At 41.0% G+C, this 13,449-nt stretch overlaps 2 protein-coding genes across 4 annotated transcripts; one reads left to right on the plus strand and one right to left on the minus strand.

The window, feature by feature from the left end:
• Nucleotides 1–641: 641 nt before the first annotated feature.
• On the minus strand, nucleotides 642–6,178 carry LOC140927248 (uncharacterized). 3 transcript variants are annotated; one of them, XM_073376888.1, is made up of 7 exons: nucleotides 6,071–6,178; nucleotides 5,290–5,471; nucleotides 3,612–3,709; nucleotides 3,366–3,458; nucleotides 2,772–2,905; nucleotides 1,647–2,130; nucleotides 642–1,524 (listed from the first exon to the last, which is right to left on the minus strand). In XM_073376888.1, exons 5-6 carry the CDS (start codon nucleotides 2,858–2,860, stop codon nucleotides 1,647–1,649), a joined length of 573 nt encoding a protein of 190 aa, XP_073232989.1. In that variant the 5' UTR covers nucleotides 2,861–2,905; nucleotides 3,366–3,458; nucleotides 3,612–3,709; nucleotides 5,290–5,471; nucleotides 6,071–6,178; the 3' UTR covers nucleotides 642–1,524. The 3 variants fall into 3 exon arrangements, with proteins under 3 accessions (XP_073232989.1, XP_073232990.1, XP_073232988.1); XM_073376889.1 differs by having other exon boundaries at nucleotides 5,290–5,537; nucleotides 6,071–6,150; XM_073376887.1 differs by lacking the exon at nucleotides 5,290–5,471 and having other exon boundaries at nucleotides 6,071–6,176.
• Nucleotides 6,179–6,967: 789 nt separating this feature from the next.
• Nucleotides 6,968–8,700, plus strand: LOC140927249 (uncharacterized). Its single transcript, XM_073376890.1, has 4 exons — nucleotides 6,968–7,376; nucleotides 7,686–7,739; nucleotides 8,171–8,224; nucleotides 8,542–8,700. The coding sequence occupies exons 1-4, from the start codon at nucleotides 7,269–7,271 to the stop codon at nucleotides 8,647–8,649; spliced, it is 324 nt and encodes a 107-aa protein (XP_073232991.1). The 5' UTR covers nucleotides 6,968–7,268; the 3' UTR covers nucleotides 8,650–8,700.
• Nucleotides 8,701–13,449: the final 4,749 nt, after the last annotated feature.

The following is a 13,449-nucleotide window of genomic DNA, read 5'->3' on the forward strand; positions in this document are numbered from 1 at the left end:
CCTTCGACAAAACAGCAGCATAAATACTTTTCTCTGGAACCGAGGCTGTTTTTCTTTGAATTGGCATGAATAGGTTGGAAATTTGAAAATACGGTTGAAAGACTTGAAATGTTAAAACTTAAGTGAGGAAAGTAGAAAAATTCCTTCTTATATTCATGACTAAGAGACTGAGAGCTTGAGTGTTAGATTGCCGTCCGAATAACACACCAAGTTTTTACCTGATGAAGCTGAACAAATGAAGTTGCTGAATACATTTAAAAGGACATATCAATTTCAGTTAACTGAAAATATGAGCCCAATATACCAAATAGTTGCTTATAAACAAAAAGTTGAAAGTTCCAGAACTGAGATGAAGACATTACCACTGTCAAAGCCTTATTGCCAAACAATTTACACCAAACAAGATTTTCACGTATGTTTTTTGTTGTTTCTCCTATTTTTGCCTTAATAGATTTATTGTTTTGCGAAAACGATTATCCTGTGTACTGACTCCATTAAATAAGGCAAAGCAGAGATTCAAAATGACTTATTTCTCTGACCTATAAAAAAAATTTAACCCACCCCCTGTCATTTCATATTTCAGTAGTTATCCACCCCCTATCATAAAAGAAACAAACTGAGCAAATAAATACAATGTGGTGTGAATATGTAAGCTTATTGATTTATTACTTTGTTACACCAACAAGTGGGCCTTTTTTACTTTGCCTGGTCTATCCAAAAATTCCAAACTGCTTACAAGATTAAAAAAGAAAATAAAATAAATCCTTTCAACAGCTCCACCCTTGACTCCAAAGCTAAAAGAAATGGCAATGAGATTCAGGGATGAATAATTCACTTCTTTTGTTCTTCTCTTCCTTAGCCTTGGAGCCAAGTGTGAAATTTTAATGTGAAACTGGGGCCTAAATGGTGTACACAGTCTGACAAGTGCATACCATCAAATATTATTCTTTAAACTAACGTGATGTGACGCGATGCTTCACAGCACTACACCTTCATGACATGATTGAAATGTTCACTCTTCAAAATTATCTAGCGGACTGGCCGCTCTGACTCCCAGAGCAGCTTCTAATGAAAACTGTTTTCAAAATTAAATGAAATATTTTTAACCCTCTAAGTCCCAATAGTGACCAAGATCAAATTTCTCCAAACAAGATCCATACACTGCCAAGAGATGTTATAAGCAGTAACAAAATGATCACACAAGAGAAAATGCCTTGATCTATTATCAAATTCTCTCTACTTATTCTTGAAGGAAATGTATAGAGATCAGTTTGGAGAATTTGTACGTGGATACTGGGGCTTAAAGGGTTAAGGCCCACCACAGTGAACTGCGAACGAGAAAAAGGCTTCCTTTTTTCACCAAGCATAATTGAAGGCCTAATAATGTTACACAAAACTAAAATGTCATGAGATGATTGTGTAAGAAAAGTTTGTAGCAGACTACAGAAATAGTTGTAGTTCTTCAGTGGACTGTAGATTTTTACTGAGCTGGTCACTTGATCTCTGATCTGGAAGCATGGCAGGCTGAAAGAGGAAACAGAAAATCGATGAGAATTTCCTTTTGAGCGAAAACACACTTTTTCTGTTTCTTTATTACTGCCCAGTAGATAATCGAGTACCAGCTTTTTCAATTTCTCGTTCCTCACCTAATCTGCAAAGACGACCTTGTGTATTTGACGCGGGGAAGTGCAGAGTTGATATAATCCTGGTCGATTTTTTGGCACCTTTGCTGTAACAGGCACTAGGCTCTCCAAACTCTCCGTCCACTGTTCACCGCTGAGTTCCAGTTTGTAAAGGTTCCTTGAGACATTCTTGTACCAGAGAAGGGAAACATCACCTTGTTGATTGAGAGAATGGATCTGTCCGATCAGGACTTTTGGGCAGTTAAGCTTGCTATGCTCTTCCACCACAGCTACAAAGTCACCCGGTTTGAATGGGCAGTCACCGAAACTCTGCGGTTGGCCATTATCGGGTTCCTCTTCCAAATGGTCCTCTGCATACTCCCTGGCTAGGTTGACAGCAAGCTGCTTTCTGTCATTGGCGGTACCGCGGTCATAGGTACGCTGGGCTTGTTGCCATGAATGTCTGAGAGCGGCCGCCAATGATGCCTTAAGGGCATCTGTGCAATCACTGTGAAATGGAGAACTTATTTTAGAGATGGCTATGAACACGAAGAAAGGCAGACCTACCAAATACTACCCGCCAAAATTTAATGTGTGGAAAATATTTGTAATCATTGGTTGTCTTGTTCACCTACTGTTAATGCTGATCACCAGTGGTCCAATGTATATGTTTTAGTTGATTTTTTATCTCAGGTAATTTTATTCTCCTTTTGTTTTTGAGTATGGTGATGTATGGCAAAGACGTTTAAACCAAAGGAAAATAAAAATTACCTGACATAAAAAATTAACTACAACATATATTTCATAAAATGTCCTATTGTTATAAATTCTATATTGCACATAGCTTTTCTCTGGTTTTATTTTTTTTATTTAGGGAAATGTCACAGAGCAACCTCCAGTTTTCCTTTTTCAAGATGTTTTATAATTTTTTATTTCTATAAGATTATGATGCTCCTTTGAGTAAGGTTTTTCAGCAACAATAATCAACTCACACCAGTGCATGACCGAGAAAGAGAAACAAAAAAATTCAATCCCAGGATAAAGTTGGACTGATGTGAATATCTCTAAGTTTGTTGAGTGAGTATTTTTACTTTGAGGAGGCAGAAAAAAAGCTGTGCAGTGTATAGTAGAAAAAAATAATTATCTTACTCTCTGCCATACGACCAGGTGATGAAAGCAGATCGAAGCATATTCACTGTCACCAATCTTCCAGTCAGGCTACGAAACAAACTTTTCATGTGTGCAGAGAACGCAGGTCCCGAGAATCTGTGACCCTTCCTGTTCTGCAAGGTACAAGTTAAAAAAGACATGGATGAACACTGAACTAAAGTTGGAAAAACACTCGGATCTTTCTAGTAAAATTGACAATAATATTGAACGTGTGAAAGAAACAGTGATTCTTACAGGTCCAGCTTTTGCTTTCCTAGAACCATGTGTTCCAGTACAAAGAAATACAAAGATAGCATTGTATTAACTGAAGGGTGAATTGGGTCGAGAAAGCACCCTCGCTGAATTTAACGCTCGTCCTAAAAGATGATTTTCCAGATAAAATAACCCCAACTACTGAAATGAAGATAACCAATTGAAAGGATTCACCCTCACAAGGGTGTTTTTTTGTCCATTTTCACCCAAATAAGATCTCAATAAGGTGAAAATTTGGCACGATTCACCCTTGAAGGGTGAGAAATGTCAGGGTAAAACCTTACTGTGTCCAATTTAGGGTGATAATTTAAATCCACTCACCAGAAGCAAGTAGTCCCCACTGTCATCCTTTGCAAGGAGTGGACGGAAATCGTTGATGTAATTTACCAGAACTTTGTATAGTTCATGGTCACGCTGAAAAGAAGGAGAATCCTGTTTAAGTCCACTTTGCCTTTTAGAAACCAACATGAAAATTCTTTGCACTGTATCTTCCCTTTGCTAATGTAACATTTGTGCAACAAGGGACACGAGTTTTGGGAATTATGAAAAACTGAGTAGTGATCTCACCTGCAGAGTTAGCTCATCCCTTCCAGATGTCCCGGATGTGATAATCGCAACGCCATTCTACCTGTAGCCAAACCGTTTCTCCGGGAGTAAGAGGCAATCTAAAAATGTAAAATGTAAAATGTAATACATAACAAAACAAAAATTCATTAAAATACAAGAAAAAAAGAGGCAATCTATCCATATTTAGGGCTACGCGCACATTTATTTTACCCATACCATACACAGAAACGCTCTATCGTAAGGTGTGTAACAGTTGGGTTAGCAATGATGCGATGATTGAGGCAAAGTCCCGAACCATATGCTTTAAAGTTATCCCCTTGTTCTGTCCGTGATGTATTTTCAAGACACCTTGGGCTATGTGCCCTAATGGCCAGAGCACACAGTAGTAAAAATGCACGCATGACCCAGCTGTTGGCAAGCAGCACAGCATTGCACCAAATTTACACTCTTGCAGTGCCTTGTCAGTTGTCTCCAGCTGAGAGAGTACAAAGGAAGACCAAGGTGAAAGATCTTCTGTGTAAAATCTTTGACTGCAAGAGGAACAGATTGCAGTGCCTGAAGCACATCGGCCAGTTGGCCCAGCTCTTGCCAAGACTTCTGTGTGTCCAGTTGGTCACAGGGCACTCTCTCTTCTGGGATGACTTGAGGAAAGTGGCACGTGCAGTGAATTCCCAGCCAAATCAACAGTCAAAATTAGCTGCAATAGTTGCCATTGGGAGAAAACTTCCTCCAGCGTCCCCTTGGAGAGCATTCCTCACCTCAGAGAGGACTGCAGATGAGGAGGCTATTATCCAAAGATTTGGCTCCTAATGTGCAAGCGCTTTTCAGTGCATTAGTTCTGTATTTCTTAACACCTCTGGAGGGTGAATATTAAGGATTTCTTTCATATTGATATACAGTAAACTTAAATTTGTTGTTAAGATCTAGAGACATAATAGGAGAAAAATGCAAGTATTTAAAGAGCAATTAATTTTGATATTCCACTTAACTTATTCCTAAAATAGTTGGCTGAATAGTTTTCCCCCAGATGGTATTGCACAACTATATTTTGATGTAAACAAAGTGGCAGGTGCAGTGAATTCCCAGTCAAATCAACAGTCAACATTTATAGCAGCAGGTAGTTGCCAACAGGAGAATTTCCAAGACTTTCAGCTTTGTGTTACATAGAGGAGTAAGACAGTTTGAAATTGAGAAAACTGAAATAGTTTGCTAAATTGTGAAAAATGAAAATATGAAAAAATTATATGAAAAATTAAAATATAGAGAATATATTCAGTGCGGTAGAAAATAATTACTCAAAACTCTGTATGTATTCAAGATATTAAGAAAAGAGAAATTGGAAACATGTATAAGGAATATTTTAACACATCCCTTTTATCAAGCAAAAGGTTTCATTTATTTTGCAAAATGTAATTACACCAAAGACATAGGTTGCAGACCAAGGACCACTATGCGAAATTTGGTGATAGTTTTCAAGAGTCTTTAAAACAAAAAATTCAAAGTCTTCAGCAAATTTGCTTCCAACGGCAGAAAAATTTTTATCTCAAAACCTGTCCTACAAAAAGGCACATCTTCCTGTTGCGTTTTATTTATTCACAAGCAAAAGTAAACATGACCATGTAATTCATGGTGCCGCAAAAGTACATGTACGAACTTCAAGAAAGACGAATTAACTTACTGTCAACAAGCTTGAATTTCACGTCTTCAGGTTTAGTTAAAACAGCAACACCATGGGGTTTTGTGCACAGACTCAACAATAATTTGACCAACACACTCTCTTTCACCTCGCTGTTCAATATCCTTGGGTTTTAGCAGTGGAGGGGTAAACACAAAATGAGTTTTACACCTGGCATGAATTTTCTAGAAATAAGGTAGTGTAGATTGTTGGATACTGTAAGTCATGAGAAACAGCTATGAATGCAGTCTCTGAAACAATACTGTGTAGTGACCCATGCTTTTAAAAGTTTAGAACTTAGCTTTTGGCTTGGGAAACTAGGAAGCCCAAATCAGCTAGAACTTCATAGAAGTGTGTGTGCGCTCTAGAATAATAACAACAATATAGCAAAGGAAAAAAATAGCAATAACAATCACCAAATGTAGACTGAATAATAATGAAAGAACTCCATTAGGGCCCGTAACCCTTATCCTTTGAGCTATTCCACCGAGCCGAATAACAATATTATTCCTCGACAAGAAATTAAACATACAAATATAATTTCACTGGAAAATAGTTCAAAGAAAGCTGCTGAGGACAACGTGTTTGCTCTTTCACTGTGATCAGTGAAAAACTCCGGATAAAAATTATCTAGCAAAAGAACAAAATAGACGATGCTTCGAAAGTTAGAGGAATGAATCCGCCATTTTGTTTGACGTCCTCACATGAAAATTGTTGCTGATATGCACATGAAAATGCCTCCGTTACACAAATATAGCACTGAATAGAAAACATGCGGACTCACCGGCTTGGCAGGCTTGTCTGGAAGAGTGTGTCTTGCTTTCAGGACGAGAAAACAATTCCGATTTGTACAACACGATCACAATGTCTTGGTAGTTAAGGTAAGTGTGCCTGCCATGGAGCTTGTCAGCGGAGGTATGTTTGTGGTGTTGTATGCGACCTTGAAAGATGACCCTGTTTTGGCAACTTTTGACAGTCTCTGGTGCTTACCTGGCAGTAGAAAAGTGCCTAAGAAACTGTGGGAAATGTAGACAGGAAACTAAAGTTCGCGTCTGGAGCGTTTTCGAGAGGTGAGGTTCAGCGGGAGTTTGAAAAGATGGGTGGAAAAACGCGTTGGTATTTTCAAGATGGCGCCTGCTGCTTTGGATAACCAATTTCGGTAATGTTTATTGTACATGTTCTGTCGGGTACAAGGTTTTATTGAGTTTTCAATAAAGGCGGAAACAAAGTTGAAGCCAACTGCTTGAAAAACAAAACCCCAAAAAACTTGCTTGGCCTTTGAATACGCGCTTTTGGTCAGTCACTTGCCGTATTTTTGGTTTTGTTTTGTTGTGGTTGTTTTTTGGGGGGACGGGGGGGGAAGCGGGGAAAAATATAAATCTGTTTTATTATTTTTCCCTTCTTTTTTTAATGCAACACCATCTATGTAAATGGTACTGCGAAATAAACGTTGTTGTATTGCTTAGCGTACCAAATGCTCGGTTTAAGTTTGTGGGCAGCGTCCCTGGTTTACCTGCGCGGGATAAAGTTCAGTAGAGATCACCTGTTTGTGGCAAAAAATAGAAAAAGCAAAAGCAAAACAAAACACTCGAAAACAACTTAGCTTTTGATTGACAAAAAACTGATGCAGCGGCCTAAAAATTAATGTGGCCGAAACAGGCCCAGTTCATGGTATGGGCGTCGGTGCGGGTTTCAGATTACAATCTCCCCCATTGAAAAGCAGGGACCATAGCCTTTGCGCTTGCAGTTGCGATGCGTGGGGAAACACCAACACAGGTAGTCTATCGTTTCGTTCCTTTCTTACCTTGTTTTTATTATTGGACTTTTTCCTTTTTGTTTTGTTTTGTTTTGTTTTTTCATGGCGATTCTCTTTCTCTTTCCTGCAAAAAATATCATCGAGTGGCATATATGGCAATGATTCTTAACCGACCGCACCCAGCTACACAGCCAGTCTTGAGTAAACCTACCTTTTTGTTTTCTGTATGACAGGAAAAACAAGAGAGAGAGAGAGAGAGAGAGAAAAGACTAAAAGAATGGATTTCTCGACCGAAGCACAAGAAACCCGTGGCCCTGGGTCACCCTCCAAACCGGTGAGACGTTTTCTTAGCTACTAGTGGAGATACGATACCATTGTTTGGGCGTGATACTACAGCGTTTAAGCGCTTAAACGCTCAAGTTGTTTCTTCAACATTGGTCTTAGAAGAGCCGATTCATTATGCGTTACAGATCTGCAGCCATCAGTTCAGTAAAGAGACTTTTCATGCTGACGGTTCCAACAGTAACCAATTTTCAGCTATTAGTTCAGTAACCTCTCCCTTCTCCCCTTAACACTACCCCAGCTCGCGGTTTCTAGAGCTTCTCTAAGATTCATGTTTTTTTTGTTTCTTTGTTTCTCACAGAAGCGGCCCAAGTTCAGAAAGAATCATCAGAATTCAGCTTTTCCGGATGACGTGGTAAGTGCTTGACCTCATCTTTTGAGGTCGTCGGATTTTCATTCAAGAATCTAAACCTGTCACTTGAGCGCTTAGTCATTTAATAGCGTGGAATTTTGCGATCTTATCTCCAAATGAGATCTCCCCTTTCCAGCTTCTTCCCCACCCAGGGTGGTGCGGGGAGTCAATGATTGTTTGATTTGTTGAGATTTTTTACTTTGTTTTTGTTTGGTTTTTCTGGTTTATTTATTTTCTGTCTTCCCTAAGAAAGCGTACGTTCCCCGACTTAGGCTTAGGCTTAGGCCAGCAGATGGCTGAAAATTCATTTTTGCCGTGAAGCCTGCAAATGTGATCATCGATCGCCACCTTTTGCGATGAAGTCATTAGTCATTTGTCTGTTTGCTTACCTGTGATCCGTGTTTTTTTTGTTTTTTGTTTTTTTTGCGTTTAAGGAAAGGCAAGCGAACCTCGCTGCTATGAACCCATCTTACAACGGCAATGATGCGGTAAGTTGGAATTTCTCTTTTCTTTTAAAGTTAAACGAAGCACGTGTGTTTGTAGTGAGATCAATTTTTGTCGCCTATTACCTCGCTATTACGTACACCCTTTGGTGCGCACATTAGGGGCTCTTTCAAAACATTATCCTAGAAAAGATATCCGGCTAATACGGGCCGCTCTTTCTCTACCCTGCGCTAAAAGGCTAAGTATTTTCATGTCTGTAAAATGACGAAATCATTCACAGCTTGGTTGCCAACAAGTCACCCCCAAAACCCTTGCAATTAACCGATTAATCACTTAGTTTCTTGGTCGCTCTTCCTTTCAGAGGGGACGATCCCAGAGCTACCAGAGACTCCTTATGGGCAGTCCGAGTTCGTCAGTACTCAATAACAACCACCTGGTGAGTACGATATTCGCGGAGCGCACGCATTGAAAGAGCGTCAAATCAAATGACATGCATTCTGCCTTGAGAAGCAGAAGGCGTTTTCTTCTTCATGATGCAATGATAAAACTTTATAAAGCATTTATACTACCTCATCCACAACAAGTCAATGTCATACGATGAGCTGCTCACTACGGCTAGCATGACATCCTTATATTGTAGGCGCTTACACCAGGCGTTAATTTCTTTTCAAATGCTTAAATGGTACGGGACCTACTTATATTGGAAGCCTTTTTAAATACAGACATACACCTTTTAACTGTTTTTATAACATAGCCGTAATTATTATCGATGTTATTTATACACGTTCGTATTTTGAACGAGTTTTTTAGCTCTTTGACGTAACGAGTTAAAATAAACGATTGATTGAAAAAAATTGATTGATGATTACCTGCCTTGTGAGAGTAGGTCATCCGCTGACATTCGTGGTTTTTTTGCGTTTCAGGAAAAGCAAGCTAGTCTTAAGGAGCAAGCTCCTAACAGCCTCGCGGCCAGGAGTTCATCTTACGAGGACGATGTGGTGAGTGAGGATTTTCTAGGCTTACATGAGTAGAGCGTTACCAGGGGGTGAACTTTAAAAAACCGTCTGTCTCAACAGTTCTCAAAATGCCTGTATGTGCAAACCTTTTCAATTTAATTTCTTCACTTGCTGTCTTAATGTTCCGAGGTGGTTATTTCTGCATGTTTCACACAGCGCTGAAATTTTAATGTAGTATATGTGCAAAATTCGCAGTAAAGTGACTTTCAGAGTCATAAAAAATATATACTTTAATGGTAATAATTTGACGCAGAATCTCTGAGCAATTCCGCCACCAGCGAATGAGCGCTCCACAAATTATGTGACCATAGGTCTTCTGCTGACACAAATTAAGCGACTGAAACACGTGTAATGCCCTCTTAATTGATAAGTCGATCAAGCGTCTGCTCCAATCGCGTCAGGGTCAATACGGGCACTCTTTCTCTACCGTGCGCTAAAAGGCTAAGTACTTTCATGTCTATAAAATGACGAAATCATTCACAGCTTGGTGGCCAACAAGTCACCCCGACACCCTTGCAATTAACCGATTAACCACTTAGTTTCTTGGTCGCTCTTCCTTTCAGAGGGGACGATCCCAGAGCTACCAGAGACTCCTTATGGGCAGTCCGAGTTCGTCAGTACTCAATAACAACCACCTGGTGAGTACGATATTCGCGGAGCGCACGCATTGAAAGAGCGTCAAATCAAATGACATGCATTCTGCCTTGAGAAGCAGAAGGCGTTTTCTTCTTCATGATGCAATGATAAAACTTTATAAAGCATTTATACTACCTCATCCACAACAAGTCAATGTCATACGATGAGCTGCTCACTACGGCTAGCATGACATCCTTATATTGTAGGCGCTTACACCAGGCGTTAATTTCTTTTCAAATGCTTAAATGGTACGGGACCTACTTATATTGGAAGCCTTTTTAAATAAAGGCATACACCGTACAGGCTTAGAGGCGAGGGTTGAATTTGGAATTACCTAACTTTAATCTTAAATTTAAGAAGAATTCTTTCACTTATTCATTAACTAAGTTATGGAACAGCTTCCCTTCTCAAGTGCGTCTTTCAAGTGATGCCAATGACTTCAGAAGTAAATTGCACGATTGCAGCTTTTTTAGAACGTGTCTCATAATGCACGATTGTAGCTTTTAACTGTTTTTAGAACGAGTATTATAGTTTTCCTAGTCACGTTTTTAGTATGTGACTTTTTAGTCGGTTTTAGCTTTTTATATTTTATGTTTTTATTAACAAATTTTTTATATGTATATATTTATTGAGTTGTTTTTAAAATTGAATAATATTATAACATAGCCGTAATTATTATAGATGTTATTTATATACGTTTGTATTTTGAACGAGTTTTTTAGCTCTTTGACGTAACGTGTTAAAATAAACGATTGATTGAAAAAAATTGATCGATGATTACCTGCCTAGTGAGAGTAGGTCATCCGCTGACATCCGTGGTTTTGTTGCGTTTCAGGAAAAGCAAGCTAGTCTTAAGGAGCAAGCTCCTAGCAGCCTCGCGGCCAGGAGTTCATCTTACGCGGACGATGTGGTGAGTGAGGATTTTCTAGGCTTACATGAGTAGAGCGTTACATTTGCAGGGGGTGAACTTTAAAAAAACGTCTGTCTCAACAGTTCTCAAAAGGCCTGTATGTGCAAACCTTTTCAATTTAATTTCTTCACTTGCTGTCTTAATGTTCCGAGGTGGTTATTTCTGCATGTTTCACACAGCGCTGAAATTTTAATGTAATATATGTGCAAAATTCGCAGTAAAGTGACTTTCAGAGTCATAAAAAATATATACTTTAATGGTAATAATTTGACGCAGAATCTCTGAGCAATTCCGCCCCCAGCGAATGAGCGCTCCACAAATTATGTGACCATAGGTCTTCTGCTGACACAAACGTCTTCCGGGAAATTAAGCGATTGAAACACGCGTAATGCCCTCTTAATTGATCAGTCGATCAAGCGTCTGCTCCAATCGCGTCAGGGTGTTTTGATATAATGGCGAAACCCTAACCCTAACCCTAACCCTAACCCTAACCCTAACCCTAACCCTAACCCTAACCCTAACCCTAACCCTAACCCTAACCCTAACCCTAACCCTAACCCTAACCCTAACCCTAACCCTAACCCTAACCCTAACCCTAACCCTAACCCTAACCCTAACCCTAACCCTAACCCTAACCCTAACCCTAAACCGGTTAGGGTTAGGGTTAGGGTTAGGGTTAGGGTTAGGGTTAGGGTTAGGGTTAGGGTTAGGGTTAGGGTTAGGGTTAGGGTTAGGGTTAGGGTTTCGCCATTATATCAAAACACCCTGACGCGATTGGAGCAGACGCTTGATCGACTGATCAATTAAGAGGGCATTACGCGTGTTTCAATCGCTTAATTTCCCGGAAGACGTTAGGGTTAGGGTTAGGGTTAGGGTTAGGGTTAGGGTTAGGGTTAGGGTTAGGGTTAGGGTTAGGGTTAGGGTTAGGTTAGGGTTAGGGTTAGGGTTAGGGTTAGGGTTAGGGTTAGGGTTAGGGTTAGGGTTAGGGTTAGGGTTAGGGTTAGGGTTAGGGTTAGGGTTAGGGTTAGGGTTAGGGTTAGGGTTAGGGTTAGGGTTAGGGTTAGGGTTAGGGTTAGGGTTAGGGTTAGGGTTAGGGTTAGGGTTAGGGTTAGGGTTAGGGTTAGGGTTAGGGTTAGGGTTAGGGTTAGGGTTAGGGTTAGGGTTAGGGTTAGGGTTAGGGTTAGGGTTAGGGTTAGGGTTAGGGTTAGGGTTAGGGTTAGGGTTAGGGTTAGGGTTAGGGTTAGGGTTAGGGTTAGGGTTAGGGTTAGGGTTAGGGTTAGGGTTAGGGTTAGGGTTAGGGTTAGGGTTAGGGTTAGGGTTAGGGTTAGGGTTAGGGTTAGGGTTAGGGTTAGGGTTAGGGTTAGGGTTAGGGTTAGGGTTAGGGTTAGGGTTAGGGTTAGGGTTAGGGTTAGGGTTAGGGTTAGGGTTAGGGTTAGGGTTAGGGTTAGGGTTAGGGTTAGGGTTAGGGTTAGGGTTAGGGTTAGGGTTAGGGTTAGGGTTAGGGTTAGGGTTAGGGTTAGGGTTAGGGTTAGGGTTAGGGTTAGGGTTAGGGTTAGGGTTAGGGTTAGGGTTAGGGTTAGGGTTAGGGTTAGGGTTAGGGTTAGGGTTAGGGTTAGGGTTAGGGTTAGGGTTAGGGTTAGGGTTAGGGTTAGGGTTAGGGTTAGGGTTAGGGTTAGGGTTAGGGTTAGGGTTAGGGTTAGGGTTAGGGTTAGGGTTAGGGTTAGGGTTAGGGTTAGGGTTAGGGTTAGGGTTAGGGTTAGGGTTAGGGTTAGGGTTAGGGTTAGGGTTAGGGTTAGGGTTAGGGTTAGGGTTAGGGTTAGGGTTAGGGTTAGGGTTAGGGTTAGGGTTAGGGTTAGGGTTAGGGTTAGGGTTAGGGTTAGGGTTAGGGTTAGGGTTAGGGTTAGGGTTAGGGTTAGGGTTAGGGTTAGGGTTAGGGTTAGGGTTAGGGTTAGGGTTAGGGTTAGGGTTAGGGTTAGGGTTAGGGTTAGGGTTAGGGTTAGGGTTAGGGTTAGGGTTAGGGTTAGGGTTAGGGTTAGGGTTAGGGTTAGGGTTAGGGTTAGGGTTAGGGTTAGGGTTAGGGTTAGGGTTAGGGTTAGGGTTAGGGTTAGGGTTAGGGTTAGGGTTAGGGTTAGGGTTAGGGTTAGGGTTAGGGTTAGGGTTAGGGTTAGGGTTAGGGTTAGGGTTAGGGTTAGGGTTAGGGTTAGGGTTAGGGTTAGGGTTAGGGTTAGGGTTAGGGTTAGGGTTAGGGTTAGGGTTAGGGTTAGGGTTAGGGTTAGGGTTAGGGTTAGGGTTAGGGTTAGGGTTAGGGTTAGGGTTAGGGTTAGGGTTAGGGTTAGGGTTAGGGTTAGGGTTAGGGTTAGGGTTAGGGTTAGGGTTAGGGTTAGGGTTAGGGTTAGGGTTAGGGTTAGGGTTAGGGTTAGGGTTAGGGTTAGGGTTAGGGTTAGGGTTAGGGTTAGGGTTAGGGTTAGGGTTAGGGTTAGGGTTAGGGTTAGGGTTAGGGTTAGGGTTAGGGTTAGGGTTAGGGTTAGGGTTAGGGTTAGGGTTAGGGTTAGGGTTAGGGTTAGGGTTAGGGTTAGGGTTAGGGTTAGGGTTAGGGTTAGGGTTAGGGTTAGGGTTAGGGTTAGGGTTAGGGTTAGGGTTAGGGTTAGGGTTAGGGTTAGGGTTAGGGTTAGGGTTAGGGTTAGGGTTAGGGTTAGGGTTAGGGTTA

The sequence above is a fragment of the Porites lutea genome, chromosome 2, assembly GCF_958299795.1.
Source record: "Porites lutea chromosome 2, jaPorLute2.1, whole genome shotgun sequence".
NCBI lineage: Eukaryota > Metazoa > Cnidaria > Anthozoa > Scleractinia > Poritidae > Porites > Porites lutea.

What these genes read in the sequence shown, in the direction of transcription:
- LOC140927249 (XM_073376890.1), top strand. Translation starts at nt 7,269, where the DNA reads ATGACAGGAAAAACAAGAGAGAGAGAGAGAGAGAGAGAAAAGACTAAA. An exon ending in CAGCTTTTCCGGATGACGTG is followed by an intron (nt 7,740 to 8,170) that starts GTAAGTGCTTGA and finishes TTTGCGTTTAAG; the next exon opens with GAAAGGCAAGCGAACCTCGC. An exon ending in CTTACAACGGCAATGATGCG is followed by an intron (nt 8,225 to 8,541) that starts GTAAGTTGGAAT and finishes TCTTCCTTTCAG; the next exon opens with AGGGGACGATCCCAGAGCTA.
- LOC140927248 (XM_073376888.1), bottom strand. Translation starts at nt 2,860, where the DNA reads ATGAAAAGTTTGTTTCGTAGCCTGACTGGAAGATTGGTGACAGTGAAT. An exon ending in ACCTGGTCGTATGGCAGAGA is followed by an intron (nt 2,131 to 2,771) that starts GTAAGATAATTA and finishes TCCATTTCACAG; the next exon opens with TGATTGCACAGATGCCCTTA.